The following is a 14034-nucleotide window of genomic DNA, read 5'->3' as shown; positions in this document are numbered from 1 at the left end:
CCATGCATTATAGGGATTCCTCGGTAGGATTTGTAAATTGTTGGCTGTGTTTGTTTATGAAATTGTAACACAAAGAACATGGTCATTTAAACGTAGTATCAATGCATGTGTGCTACTAAGGGCGGCCTCTCTGATGCAGGTGTGAAGTTTTGACAAGTAAGTGAGTACACGCTCACTCGTCGGAGGTTTCTTTAATGTACGGCTACCTCAGGTACGACTGCTACCTTTAAAAATTAATTAAACAAAGAAAGATGTACTTCTTATCGCTGTGAAAACAATCAAGATGTTCCAGCTTAAACAGCATGGCGGCTATGCATGAAGGGATAATTCCTGATTGCTAACAATACATAAATGCAAGTAATGAGTGGGTGGTGTATGGAGGTGGACTTAAAAGAAGTCCGACAGTCAGGTTACGGTAATAAAAGCTGAAACGCCTTGATTTCAGGCACTAGTCATAGATCTGCGCTCATCTGAACAGTCTAAACTTGTCACGTCATCTTCACATTATTCGCAGTTCGTTTTGGAAAGATTTCTACACAGTTACGAGGCAGAAATGAAAGTGAAGAGCCCCGAGACCAAGCCAAGCAAGTGTAGCATTAACAAGGCTATCGTTCCGTCCAGGAACCGAATCAAGTACTCTGCTAGTCAGGTAAATATTTTATATTCCATTACTCCAAACGTATAAAGATAACACCACAATAAACGCTAATCTTGAAAATCACCCAAAATACATCTGAAACCCGTTTTGATCTGCATCGTGCATATTCACAGTTGGCCCAGCTGGAGAAGGTGTTCCTGTCCTCTCAGTATCCTGACAGCTCCATCTTGGAGGATCTCTCCAACACCATCAACATCGACGTGGAGAGACTATCGGTAGGTGGATGAATATAACCCCAATGACACTTATACTTGAGCAAAGTTCTCATAGGACAAAACATCCTATCTGAAATATCACAATGTCATAAACCCCTTTACCCTCATTTACACACGCAGTTACCTTCAATTATATATACTACTGGACAAGAGTCACAACTGCTTTACTTATTGCGTAAGATACGTAGGTATCATATTTAGGGTATAATCAGTATTTTGCAAATATCGTTTCATAGTTGGAGAAAACTCTTTCCCAAATATACTACACCAGTGAATTTTAGAATGTCCCATTATAAGTGGCCACATCGTGGCATACAGATCTGGTTTCAGAACCGCCGTTCCAAGTTCAAGCGACAGTCTAAAGGTGCTCACTTGAACTGGATGAGACAGCAACTGTATCAACAAGGCACATCACAGTCACGTGATATAACGGTACCGGACAAGTGTCACGTGCTCACACCACCCACGGCGACCAAGAAAGATGACGTGAAAGACAAACCCAAATCAAAGTAAGTACACAACAAGCGACCACACATGCATCGGTTAGTTTTGCAAGTGCATGGTGCTCTGAATAGCTTCGACACACTCTCCTCTCATTCCCGTGCTTACAACGCTTTCTTTTTCTTGGGTTTCAGTCTTCACTACCTGCCCAGCACCGGACCCGGATACTCCTCACTGACGGACTACGACCCAGTCTACAATCCCTTGATGTTCACATCATCTCACAACGTCTACAGCGCTCTCACTGACGCAGTATCCAGTACACGGCCTGTTCAGAGTGCCCTTCACTACCCACATGTGATGACAGAAACCTCCTTCCAAGCCACACCAAGCCCGCAACAGTGGACGGAGTATTCCAGCCAGTCCAACTTCAGCTCTCCCCTAAGTCCATACCACCCCAATTATCTTCTCAACTGCCTTAGCGATCCCATGACATTTCCCCAGATCGGTGTCTAGATCGCCCATGGAGATCACATTCGTGGTCAAATGCAGCACGCTTTTGCATACATAAAGCCCACGTCAAATGGTTGCAACAGTCCAATGATGAAGTCATCTTTGGCTTGCTTTGTTACTATTAATGTATATGTTGTTGTGTTTGTGTTATGGATTGCAAGTATCAATTTAATATGACTGTATATGATCCTGAGCTAATAAACATTATGAAAAAGCTATTGCATTTCATTTTCTTATACAAAGAAATATGTCAAAGTATCCTAATCAGGGTTCGAACTCTCAATTTGTGTACACTGACATGAGTGGGGCACATACTTCTTCCAAGCAGTTTTCGTCCCCTACAATCAAATGAATCAGTTAGATTGGGATTCTTTCTTGAAACTGAGCAATTTTCCATTGATTGCTATTACATATGGGGCATAGACATTCATCTTCACCTCCCGCAAAGATTTGGAACTAAATCCACAACCTACATGTCGTTGATTCCGGAAGCCGACACGCAATAGCGAAGGATACACTGAGAGATGGTCGTTTATAAACTGTGATAAGAAACGAAATCACATCAACATCCGAAAATGAGAATCAATATTGAAACTTACAAGATGCATGTACGTGTGTAGCCAGTGACACACATGAGTCCCAGAGATGCAATGGTCAGCAGAAATTGCTAGGTCGGTTGGTTTCTTATTTAACGTCACGCTCAGAAATCTTCCATTTATCTGGTGGTGGTCGGTAAATAATCGAGCCTACATCAAACAATTCAGTGATCAACGTCATGAGTATCGATCTATTTAATTGGGATACGATGACGTGTCAACCAAGTCAAGGAGCCTGATTACCCGATCCCGCCAGTAACCTTTTACGGCAAGCATGGGTTCCTGAAAACCAGTTCCGATCCGGACCTTCACGAGTAGAAATTGGAATTAATCACAAACTGTGTGGCACATGTAGGATTGTGTAGAAGAAAGAACTGGGAAAATGAAGGAGACCATGTTTTTCAATGTTGACCGGTACATTTGGCATTACCTAAATCTTATGTTGAAAGCGATAGCTACTTCAAAGCTACTCAAAATTGACTATCGACAACCTGAAACAATTTAGCGCTTCGAAATCCTCTGCTTCGTATGTCAGCTAGAAGCATACTGATGACGAAATTTTATGGATGATAACTTCTTTGTTTTCACAATAGTGACGTTTCGGTATAGCTGGTTATACCGTTTTGAAGAAAACAAAGCCTAAAGCATGGCCACCTTACTAGATTATCAGACGCTTCCTTCGGATAGGATGGAATTGAGGAACAGTGGCGCTGTGTGAAGATGAGCTTTGAATTACAAATATACCAAACACTTTTCGGTGTAGTAACAACAGTCATTCTAAGATTTTGTTTAGGAGTACGTGGATTGCCACAATGAAATGTACATGGTGCCAGTCAAGTTCTAGCTTAAATGGAATTAGGATTAATATCCATTCGATTATATCGAAAGGTATTCATGGGTAATTTGGTATGTGGAACGTGAGTGGGATGTTGAAATGATTGGCCACATTCATTTACTTAACATACAGTTACATATGTGATATGAATGAAGGTGAATATATGGATAATTACGGGTATGGTGTATTTCATGTGCTGGTTGGTGTGTGTTTTGACCACGTGGTTTGTAAATTGCAAGTATTTTTCTCCAAACCTACAAATGTAGGAGAGCCAGATGAAAACAGTGTAAGCAACTGGTAAACCATCATCCTGACTCGTGGCATGTATCAATTTTATTTCTTTTGGAGCAAAAAATGATTATTTAGATGCTTTGTTCTTGTGCCAGTTTTAACTTTCAGGTAAATGCATATGCGTTTGATGCTCTTAAAAACAAAAGTGTTGTGCCCGTGAAGCCTCTCTTTTCCTTAATGCCTGCTCCATCCATGCATTATAGGGATTCCTCGGTAGGATTTGTAAATTGTTGGCTGTGTTTGTTTATGAAATTGTAACACAAAGAACATGGTCATTTAAACGTAGTATCAATGCATGTGTGCTACTAAGGGCGGCCTCTCTGATGCAGGTGTGAAGTTTTGACAAGTAAGTGAGTACACGCTCACTCGTCGGAGGTTTCTTTAATGTACGGCTACCTCAGGTACGACTGCTACCTTTAAAAATTAATTAAACAAAGAAAGATGTACTTCTTATCGCTGTGAAAACAATCAAGATGTTCCAGCTTAAACAGCATGGCGGCTATGCATGAAGGGATAATTCCTGATTGCTAACAATACATAAATGCAAGTAATGAGTGGGTGGTGTATGGAGGTGGACTTAAAAGAAGTCCGACAGTCAGGTTACGGTAATAAAAGCTGAAACGCCTTGATTTCAGGCACTAGTCATAGATCTGCGCTCATCTGAACAGTCTAAACTTGTCACGTCATCTTCACATTATTCGCAGTTCGTTTTGGAAAGATTTCTACACAGTTACGAGGCAGAAATGAAAGTGAAGAGCCCCGAGACCAAGCCAAGCAAGTGTAGCATTAACAAGGCTATCGTTCCGTCCAGGAACCGAATCAAGTACTCTGCTAGTCAGGTAAATATTTTATATTCCATTACTCCAAACGTATAAAGATAACACCACAATAAACGCTAATCTTGAAAATCACCCAAAATACATCTGAAACCCGTTTTGATCTGCATCGTGCATATTCACAGTTGGCCCAGCTGGAGAAGGTGTTCCTGTCCTCTCAGTATCCTGACAGCTCCATCTTGGAGGATCTCTCCAACACCATCAACATCGACGTGGAGAGACTATCGGTAGGTGGATGAATATAACCCCAATGACACTTATACTTGAGCAAAGTTCTCATAGGACAAAACATCCTATCTGAAATATCACAATGTCATAAACCCCTTTACCCTCATTTACACACGCAGTTACCTTCAATTATATATACTACTGGACAAGAGTCACAACTGCTTTACTTATTGCGTAAGATACGTAGGTATCATATTTAGGGTATAATCAGTATTTTGCAAATATCGTTTCATAGTTGGAGAAAACTCTTTCCCAAATATACTACACCAGTGAATTTTAGAATGTCCCATTATAAGTGGCCACATCGTGGCATACAGATCTGGTTTCAGAACCGCCGTTCCAAGTTCAAGCGACAGTCTAAAGGTGCTCACTTGAACTGGATGAGACAGCAACTGTATCAACAAGGCACATCACAGTCACGTGATATAACGGTACCGGACAAGTGTCACGTGCTCACACCACCCACGGCGACCAAGAAAGATGACGTGAAAGACAAACCCAAATCAAAGTAAGTACACAACAAGCGACCACACATGCATCGGTTAGTTTTGCAAGTGCATGGTGCTCTGAATAGCTTCGACACACTCTCCTCTCATTCCCGTGCTTACAACGCTTTCTTTTTCTTGGGTTTCAGTCTTCACTACCTGCCCAGCACCGGACCCGGATACTCCTCACTGACGGACTACGACCCAGTCTACAATCCCTTGATGTTCACATCATCTCACAACGTCTACAGCGCTCTCACTGACGCAGTATCCAGTACACGGCCTGTTCAGAGTGCCCTTCACTACCCACATGTGATGACAGAAACCTCCTTCCAAGCCACACCAAGCCCGCAACAGTGGACGGAGTATTCCAGCCAGTCCAACTTCAGCTCTCCCCTAAGTCCATACCACCCCAATTATCTTCTCAACTGCCTTAGCGATCCCATGACATTTCCCCAGATCGGTGTCTAGATCGCCCATGGAGATCACATTCGTGGTCAAATGCAGCACGCTTTTGCATACATAAAGCCCACGTCAAATGGTTGCAACAGTCCAATGATGAAGTCATCTTTGGCTTGCTTTGTTACTATTAATGTATATGTTGTTGTGTTTGTGTTATGGATTGCAAGTATCAATTTAATATGACTGTATATGATCCTGAGCTAATAAACATTATGAAAAAGCTATTGCATTTCATTTTCTTATACAAAGAAATATGTCAAAGTATCCTAATCAGGGTTCGAACTCTCAATTTGTGTACACTGACATGAGTGGGGCACATACTTCTTCCAAGCAGTTTTCGTCCCCTACAATCAAATGAATCAGTTAGATTGGGATTCTTTCTTGAAACTGAGCAATTTTCCATTGATTGCTATTACATATGGGGCATAGACATTCATCTTCACCTCCCGCAAAGATCTGGAACTAAATCCACAACCTACATGTCGTTGATTCCGGAAGCCGACACGCAATAGCGAAGGATACACTGAGAGATGGTCGTTTATAAACTGTGATAAGAAACGAAATCACATCAACATCCGAAAATGAGAATCAATATTGAAACTTACAAGATGCATGTACGTGTGTAGCCAGTGACACACATGAGTCCCAGAGATGCAATGGTCAGCAGAAATTGCTAGGTCGGTTGGTTTCTTATTTAACGTCACGCTCAGAAATCTTCCATTTATCTGGTGGTGGTCGGTAAATAATCGAGCCTACATCAAACAATTCAGTGATCAACGTCATGAGTATCGATCTATTTAATTGGGATACGATGACGTGTCAACCAAGTCAAGGAGCCTGATTACCCGATCCCGCCAGTAACCTTTTACGGCAAGCATGGGTTCCTGAAAACCAGTTCCGATCCGGACCTTCACGGGTAGAAATTGGAATTAATCACAAACTGTGTGGCACATGTAGGATTGTGTAGAAGAAAGAACTGGGAAAATGAAGGAGACCATGTTTTTCAATGTTGACCGGTACATTTGGCATTACCTAAATCTTATGTTGAAAGCGATAGCTACTTCAAAGCTACTCAAAATTGACTATCGACAACCTGAAACAATTTAGCGCTTCGAAATCCTCTGCTTCGTATGTCAGCTAGAAGCATACTGATGACGAAATTTTATGGATGATAACTTCTTTGTTTTCACAATAGTGACGTTTCGGTATAGCTGGTTATACCGTTTTGAAGAAAACAAAGCCTAAAGCATGGCCACCTTACTAGATTATCAGACGCTTCCTTCGGATAGGATGGAATTGAGGAACAGTGGCGCTGTGTGAAGATGAGCTTTGAATTACAAATATACCAAACACTTTTCGGTGTAGTAACAACAGTCATTCTAAGATTTTGTTTAGGAGTACGTGGATTGCCACAATGAAATGTACATGGTGCCAGTCAAGTTCTAGCTTAAATGGAATTAGGATTAATATCCATTCGATTATATCGAAAGGTATTCATGGGTAATTTGGTATGTGGAACGTGAGTGGGATGTTGAAATGCTTGGCCACATTCATTTACTTAACATACAGTTACATATGTGATATGAATGAAGGTGAATATATGGATAATTACGGGTATGGTGTATTTCATGTGCTGGTTGGTGTGTGTTTTGGCCACGTGGTTTGTAAATTGCAAGTATTTTTCTCCAAACCTACAAATGTAGGAGAGCCAGATGAAAACAGTGTAAGCAACTGGTAAACCATCATCCTGACTCGTGGCATGTATCAATTTTATTTCTTTTGGAGCAAATAATGATTATTTAGATGCTTTGTTCTTGTGCCAGTTTTAACTTTCAGGTAAATGCATATGCGTTTGATGCTCTTAAAAACAAAAGTGTTGTGCCCGTGAAGCCTCTCTTTTCCTTAATGCCTGCTCCATCCATGCATTATAGGGATTCCTCGGTAGGATTTGTAAATTGTTGGCTGTGTTTGTTTATGAAATTGTAACACAAAGAACATGGTCATTTAAACGTAGTATCAATGCATGTGTGCTACTAAGGGCGGCCTCTCTGATGCAGGTGTGAAGTTTTGACAAGTAAGTGAGTACACGCTCACTCGTCGGAGGTTTCTTTAATGTACGGCTACCTCAGGTACGACTGCTACCTTTAAAAATTAATTAAACACAGAAAGATGCACTTCTTATCGCTGTGAAAACAATCAAGATGTTCCAGCTTAAACAGCATGGCGGCTATGCATGAAGGGATAATTCCTGATTGCTAACAATACATAAATGCAAGTAATGAGTGGGTGGTGTATGGAGGTGGACTTAAAAGAAGTCCGACAGTCAGGTTACGGTAATAAAAGCTGAAACGCCTTGATTTCAGGCACTAGTCATAGATCTGCGCTCATCTGAACAGTCTAAACTTGTCACGTCATCTTCACATTATTCGCAGTTCGTTTTGGAAAGATTTCTACACAGTTACGAGGCAGAAATGAAAGTGAAGAGCCCCGAGACCAAGCCAAGCAAGTGTAGCATTAACAAGGCTATCGTTCCGTCCAGGAACCGAATCAAGTACTCTGCTAGTCAGGTAAATATTTTATATTCCATTACTCCAAACGTATAAAGATAACACCACAATAAACGCTAATCTTGAAAATCACCCAAAATACATCTGAAACCCGTTTTGATCTGCATCGTGCATATTCACAGTTGGCCCAGCTGGAGAAGGTGTTCCTGTCCTCTCAGTATCCTGACAGCTCCATCTTGGAGGATCTCTCCAACACCATCAACATCGACGTGGAGAGACTATCGGTAGGTGGATGAATATAACCCCAATGACACTTATACTTGAGCAAAGTTCTCATAGGACAAAACATCCTATCTGAAATATCACAATGTCATAAACCCCTTTACCCTCATTTACACACGCAGTTACCTTCAATTATATATACTACTGGACAAGAGTCACAACTGCTTTACTTATTGCGTAAGATACGTAGGTATCATATTTAGGGTATAATCAGTATTTTGCAAATATCGTTTCATAGTTGGAGAAAACTCTTTCCCAAATATACTACACCAGTGAATTTTAGAATGTCCCATTATAAGTGGCCACATCGTGGCATACAGATCTGGTTTCAGAACCGCCGTTCCAAGTTCAAGCGACAGTCTAAAGGTGCTCACTTGAACTGGATGAGACAGCAACTGTATCAACAAGGCACATCACAGTCACGTGATATAACGGTACCGGACAAGTGTCACGTGCTCACACCACCCACGGCGACCAAGAAAGATGACGTGAAAGACAAACCCAAATCAAAGTAAGTACACAACAAGCGACCACACATGCATCGGTTAGTTTTGCAAGTGCATGGTGCTCTGAATAGCTTCGACACACTCTCCTCTCATTCCCGTGCTTACAACGCTTTCTTTTTCTTGGGTTTCAGTCTTCACTACCTGCCCAGCACCGGACCCGGATACTCCTCACTGACGGACTACGACCCAGTCTACAATCCCTTGATGTTCACATCATCTCACAACGTCTACAGCGCTCTCACTGACGCAGTATCCAGTACACGGCCTGTTCAGAGTGCCCTTCACTACCCACATGTGATGACAGAAACCTCCTTCCAAGCCACACCAAGCCCGCAACAGTGGACGGAGTATTCCAGCCAGTCCAACTTCAGCTCTCCCCTAAGTCCATACCACCCCAATTATCTTCTCAACTGCCTTAGCGATCCCATGACATTTCCCCAGATCGGTGTCTAGATCGCCCATGGAGATCACATTCGTGGTCAAATGCAGCACGCTTTTGCATACATAAAGCCCACGTCAAATGGTTGCAACAGTCCAATGATGAAGTCATCTTTGGCTTGCTTTGTTACTATTAATGTATATGTTGTTGTGTTTGTGTTATGGATTGCAAGTATCAATTTAATATGACTGTATATGATCCTGAGCTAATAAACATTATGAAAAAGCTATTGCATTTCATTTTCTTATACAAAGAAATATGTCAAAGTATCCTAATCAGGGTTCGAACTCTCAATTTGTGTACACTGACATGAGTGGGGCACATACTTCTTCCAAGCAGTTTTCGTCCCCTACAATCAAATGAATCAGTTAGATTGGGATTCTTTCTTGAAACTGAGCAATTTTCCATTGATTGCTATTACATATGGGGCATAGACATTCATCTTCACCTCCCGCAAAGATCTGGAACTAAATCCACAACCTACATGTCGTTGATTCCGGAAGCCGACACGCAATAGCGAAGGATACACTGAGAGATGGTCGTTTATAAACTGTGATAAGAAACGAAATCACATCAACATCCGAAAATGAGAATCAATATTGAAACTTACAAGATGCATGTACGTGTGTAGCCAGTGACACACATGAGTCCCAGAGATGCAATGGTCAGCAGAAATTGCTAGGTCGGTTGGTTTCTTATTTAACGTCACGCTCAGAAATCTTCCATTTATCTGGTGGTGGTCGGTAAATAATCGAGCCTACATCAAACAATTCAGTGATCAACGTCATGAGTATCGATCTATTTAATTGGGATACGATGACGTGTCAACCAAGTCAAGGAGCCTGATTACCCGATCCCGCCAGTAACCTTTTACGGCAAGCATGGGTTCCTGAAAACCAGTTCCGATCCGGACCTTCACGAGTAGAAATTGGAATTAATCACAAACTGTGTGGCACATGTAGGATTGTGTAGAAGAAAGAACTGGGAAAATGAAGGAGACCATGTTTTTCAATGTTGACCGGTACATTTGGCATTACCTAAATCTTATGTTGAAAGCGATAGCTACTTCAAAGCTACTCAAAATTGACTATCGACAACCTGAAACAATTTAGCGCTTCGAAATCCTCTGCTTCGTATGCCAGCTAGAAGCATACTGATGACGAAATTTTATGGATGATAACTTCTTTGTTTTCACAATAGTGACGTTTCGGTATAGCTGGTTATACCGTTTTGAAGAAAACAAAGCCTAAAGCATGGCCACCTTACTAGATTATCAGACGCTTCCTTCGGATAGGATGGAATTGAGGAACAGTGGCGCTGTGTGAAGATGAGCTTTGAATTACAAATATACCAAACACTTTTCGGTGTAGTAACAACAGTCATTCTAAGATTTTGTTTAGGAGTACGTGGATTGCCACAATGAAATGTACATGGTGCCAGTCAAGTTCTAGCTTAAATGGAATTAGGATTAATATCCATTCGATTATATCGAAAGGTATTCATGGGTAATTTGGTATGTGGAACGTGAGTGGGATGTTGAAATGATTGGCCACATTCATTTACTTAACATACAGTTACATATGTGATATGAATGAAGGTGAATATATGGATAATTACGGGTATGGTGTATTTCATGTGCTGGTTGGTGTGTGTTTTGGCCACGTGGTTTGTAAATTGCAAGTATTTTTCTCCAAACCTACAAATGTAGGAGAGCCAGATGAAAACAGTGTAAGCAACTGGTAAACCATCATCCTGACTCGTGGCATGTATCAATTTTATTTCTTTTGGAGCAAATAATGATTATTTAGATGCTTTGTTCTTGTGCCAGTTTTAACTTTCAGGTAAATGCATATGCGTTTGATGCTCTTAAAAACAAAAGTGTTGTGCCCGTGAAGCCTCTCTTTTCCTTAATGCCTGCTCCATCCATGCATTATAGGGATTCCTCGGTAGGATTTGTAAATTGTTGGCTGTGTTTGTTTATGAAATTGTAACACAAAGAACATGGTCATTTAAACGTAGTATCAATGCATGTGTGCTACTAAGGGCGGCCTCTCTGATGCAGGTGTGAAGTTTTGACAAGTAAGTGAGTACACGCTCACTCGTCGGTGGTTTCTTTAATGTACGGCTACCTCAGGTACGACTGCTACCTTTAAAAATTAATTAAACACAGAAAGATGCACTTCTTATCGCTGTGAAAACAATCAAGATGTTCCAGCTTAAACAGCATGGCGGCTATGCATGAAGGGATAATTCCTGATTGCTAACAATACATAAATGCAAGTAATGAGTGGGTGGTGTATGGAGGTGGACTTAAAAGAAGTCCGACAGTCAGGTTACGGTAATAAAAGCTGAAACGCCTTGATTTCAGGCACTAGTCATAGATCTGCGCTCATCTGAACAGTCTAAACTTGTCACGTCATCTTCACATTATTCGCAGTTCGTTTTGGAAAGATTTCTACACAGTTACGAGGCAGAAATGAAAGTGAAGAGCCCCGAGACCAAGCCAAGCAAGTGTAGCATTAACAAGGCTATCGTTCCGTCCAGGAACCGAATCAAGTACTCTGCTAGTCAGGTAAATATTTTATATTCCATTACTCCAAACGTATAAAGATAACACCACAATAAACGCTAATCTTGAAAATCACCCAAAATACATCTGAAACCCGTTTTGATCTGCATCGTGCATATTCACAGTTGGCCCAGCTGGAGAAGGTGTTCCTGTCCTCTCAGTATCCTGACAGCTCCATCTTGGAGGATCTCTCCAACACCATCAACATCGACGTGGAGAGACTATCGGTAGGTGGATGAATATAACCCCAATGACACTTATACTTGAGCAAAGTTCTCATAGGACAAAACATCCTATCTGAAATATCACAATGTCATAAACCCCTTTACCCTCATTTACACACGCAGTTACCTTCAATTATATATACTACTGGACAAGAGTCACAACTGCTTTACTTATTGCGTAAGATACGTAGGTATCATATTTAGGGTATAATCAGTATTTTGCAAATATCGTTTCATAGTTGGAGAAAACTCTTTCCCAAATATACTACACCAGTGAATTTTAGAATGTCCCATTATAAGTGGCCACATCGTGGCATACAGATCTGGTTTCAGAACCGCCGTTCCAAGTTCAAGCGACAGTCTAAAGGTGCTCACTTGAACTGGATGAGACAGCAACTGTATCAACAAGGCACATCACAGTCACGTGATATAACGGTACCGGACAAGTGTCACGTGCTCACACCACCCACGGCGACCAAGAAAGATGACGTGAAAGACAAACCCAAATCAAAGTAAGTACACAACAAGCGACCACACATGCATCGGTTAGTTTTGCAAGTGCATGGTGCTCTGAATAGCTTCGACACACTCTCCTCTCATTCCCGTGCTTACAACGCTTTCTTTTTCTTGGGTTTCAGTCTTCACTACCTGCCCAGCACCGGACCCGGATACTCCTCACTGACGGACTACGACCCAGTCTACAATCCCTTGATGTTCACATCATCTCACAACGTCTACAGCGCTCTCACTGACGCAGTATCCAGTACACGCCCTGTTCAGAGTGCCCTTCACTACCCACATGTGATGACAGAAACCTCCTTCCAAGCCACACCAAGCCCGCAACAGTGGACGGAGTATTCCAGCCAGTCCAACTTCAGCTCTCCCCTAAGTCCATACCACCCCAATTATCTTCTCAACTGCCTTAGCGATCCCATGACATTTCCCCAGATCGGTGTCTAGATCGCCCATGGAGATCACATTCGTGGTCAAATGCAGCACGCTTTTGCATACATAAAGCCCACGTCAAATGGTTGCAACAGTCCAATGATGAAGTCATCTTTGGCTTGCTTTGTTACTATTAATGTATATGTTGTTGTGTTTGTGTTATGGATTGCAAGTATCAATTTAATATGACTGTATATGATCCTGAGCTAATAAACATTATGAAAAAGCTATTGCATTTCATTTTCTTATACAAAGAAATATGTCAAAGTATCCTAATCAGGGTTCGAACTCTCAATTTGTGTACACTGACATGAGTGGGGCACATACTTCTTCCAAGCAGTTTTCGTCCCCTACAATCAAATGAATCAGTTAGATTGGGATTCTTTCTTGAAACTGAGCAATTTTCCATTGATTGCTATTACATATGGGGCATAGACATTCATCTTCACCTCCCGCAAAGATCTGGAACTAAATCCACAACCTACATGTCGTTGATTCCGGAAGCCGACACGCAATAGCGAAGGATACACTGAGAGATGGTCGTTTATAAACTGTGATAAGAAACGAAATCACATCAACATCCGAAAATGAGAATCAATATTGAAACTTACAAGATGCATGTACGTGTGTAGCCAGTGACACACATGAGTCCCAGAGATGCAATGGTCAGCAGAAATTGCTAGGTCGGTTGGTTTCTTATTTAACGTCACGCTCAGAAATCTTCCATTTATCTGGTGGTGGTCGGTAAATAATCGAGCCTACATCAAACAATTCAGTGATCAACGTCATGAGTATCGATCTATTTAATTGGGATACGATGACGTGTCAACCAAGTCAAGGAGCCTGATTACCCGATCCCGCCAGTAACCTTTTACGGCAAGCATGGGTTCCTGAAAACCAGTTCCGATCCGGACCTTCACGAGTAGAAATTGGAATTAATCACAAACTGTGTGGCACATGTAGGGTTGTGTAGAAGAAAGAACTGGGAAAATGAAGGAGACC

General features: G+C 41.5%; 3 protein-coding genes across 3 annotated transcripts; all 3 read left to right on the top strand.

Annotated features, from left to right (window-relative positions):
• The first annotated feature begins 4292 nt into the window (after positions 1 to 4292).
• Positions 4293 to 5569, top strand: LOC137295186 (paired mesoderm homeobox protein 2-like). Its single transcript, XM_067826507.1, has 4 exons — positions 4293 to 4388; positions 4511 to 4612; positions 4943 to 5121; positions 5248 to 5569. The coding sequence occupies exons 1-4, from the start codon at positions 4293 to 4295 to the stop codon at positions 5567 to 5569; spliced, it is 699 nt and encodes a 232-aa protein (XP_067682608.1).
• A 2462-nt stretch (positions 5570 to 8031) lies between these two features.
• On the top strand, positions 8032 to 9308 carry LOC137295185 (paired mesoderm homeobox protein 2-like). Its single transcript, XM_067826505.1, has 4 exons — positions 8032 to 8127; positions 8250 to 8351; positions 8682 to 8860; positions 8987 to 9308. The coding sequence occupies exons 1-4, from the start codon at positions 8032 to 8034 to the stop codon at positions 9306 to 9308; spliced, it is 699 nt and encodes a 232-aa protein (XP_067682606.1).
• A 2462-nt stretch (positions 9309 to 11770) lies between these two features.
• Positions 11771 to 13047, top strand: LOC137295184 (paired mesoderm homeobox protein 2-like). Its single transcript, XM_067826504.1, has 4 exons — positions 11771 to 11866; positions 11989 to 12090; positions 12421 to 12599; positions 12726 to 13047. Exons 1-4 carry the CDS (start codon positions 11771 to 11773, stop codon positions 13045 to 13047), a joined length of 699 nt encoding a protein of 232 aa, XP_067682605.1.
• The last annotated feature ends 987 nt before the right edge of the window (positions 13048 to 14034 follow it).

The sequence above is a fragment of the Haliotis asinina genome, chromosome 8, assembly GCF_037392515.1.
Source record: "Haliotis asinina isolate JCU_RB_2024 chromosome 8, JCU_Hal_asi_v2, whole genome shotgun sequence".
In the NCBI taxonomy this organism is placed as follows: Eukaryota; Metazoa; Mollusca; class Gastropoda; order Lepetellida; family Haliotidae; genus Haliotis; species Haliotis asinina.
Note: the sequence above shows the minus strand (reverse complement) of the source record. Positions and strands in the feature narration are given on the sequence as shown.

Bases quoted from the DNA above. Each gene is read 5' to 3' on its own strand.
- LOC137295186 (XM_067826507.1), top strand. From the start codon at position 4,293: ATGAAAGTGAAGAGCCCCGAGACCAAGCCAAGCAAGTGTAGCATTAAC. The intron at 4,389-4,510 runs GTAAATATTTTA...GCATATTCACAG, and splicing joins TCAAGTACTCTGCTAGTCAG to TTGGCCCAGCTGGAGAAGGT. The intron at 4,613-4,942 runs GTAGGTGGATGA...ATCTGGTTTCAG, and splicing joins TCGACGTGGAGAGACTATCG to AACCGCCGTTCCAAGTTCAA.
- LOC137295185 (XM_067826505.1), top strand. From the start codon at position 8,032: ATGAAAGTGAAGAGCCCCGAGACCAAGCCAAGCAAGTGTAGCATTAAC. The intron at 8,128-8,249 runs GTAAATATTTTA...GCATATTCACAG, and splicing joins TCAAGTACTCTGCTAGTCAG to TTGGCCCAGCTGGAGAAGGT. The intron at 8,861-8,986 runs GTAAGTACACAA...CTTGGGTTTCAG, and splicing joins AAAGACAAACCCAAATCAAA to TCTTCACTACCTGCCCAGCA.
- LOC137295184 (XM_067826504.1), top strand. From the start codon at position 11,771: ATGAAAGTGAAGAGCCCCGAGACCAAGCCAAGCAAGTGTAGCATTAAC. The intron at 12,091-12,420 runs GTAGGTGGATGA...ATCTGGTTTCAG, and splicing joins TCGACGTGGAGAGACTATCG to AACCGCCGTTCCAAGTTCAA. The intron at 12,600-12,725 runs GTAAGTACACAA...CTTGGGTTTCAG, and splicing joins AAAGACAAACCCAAATCAAA to TCTTCACTACCTGCCCAGCA.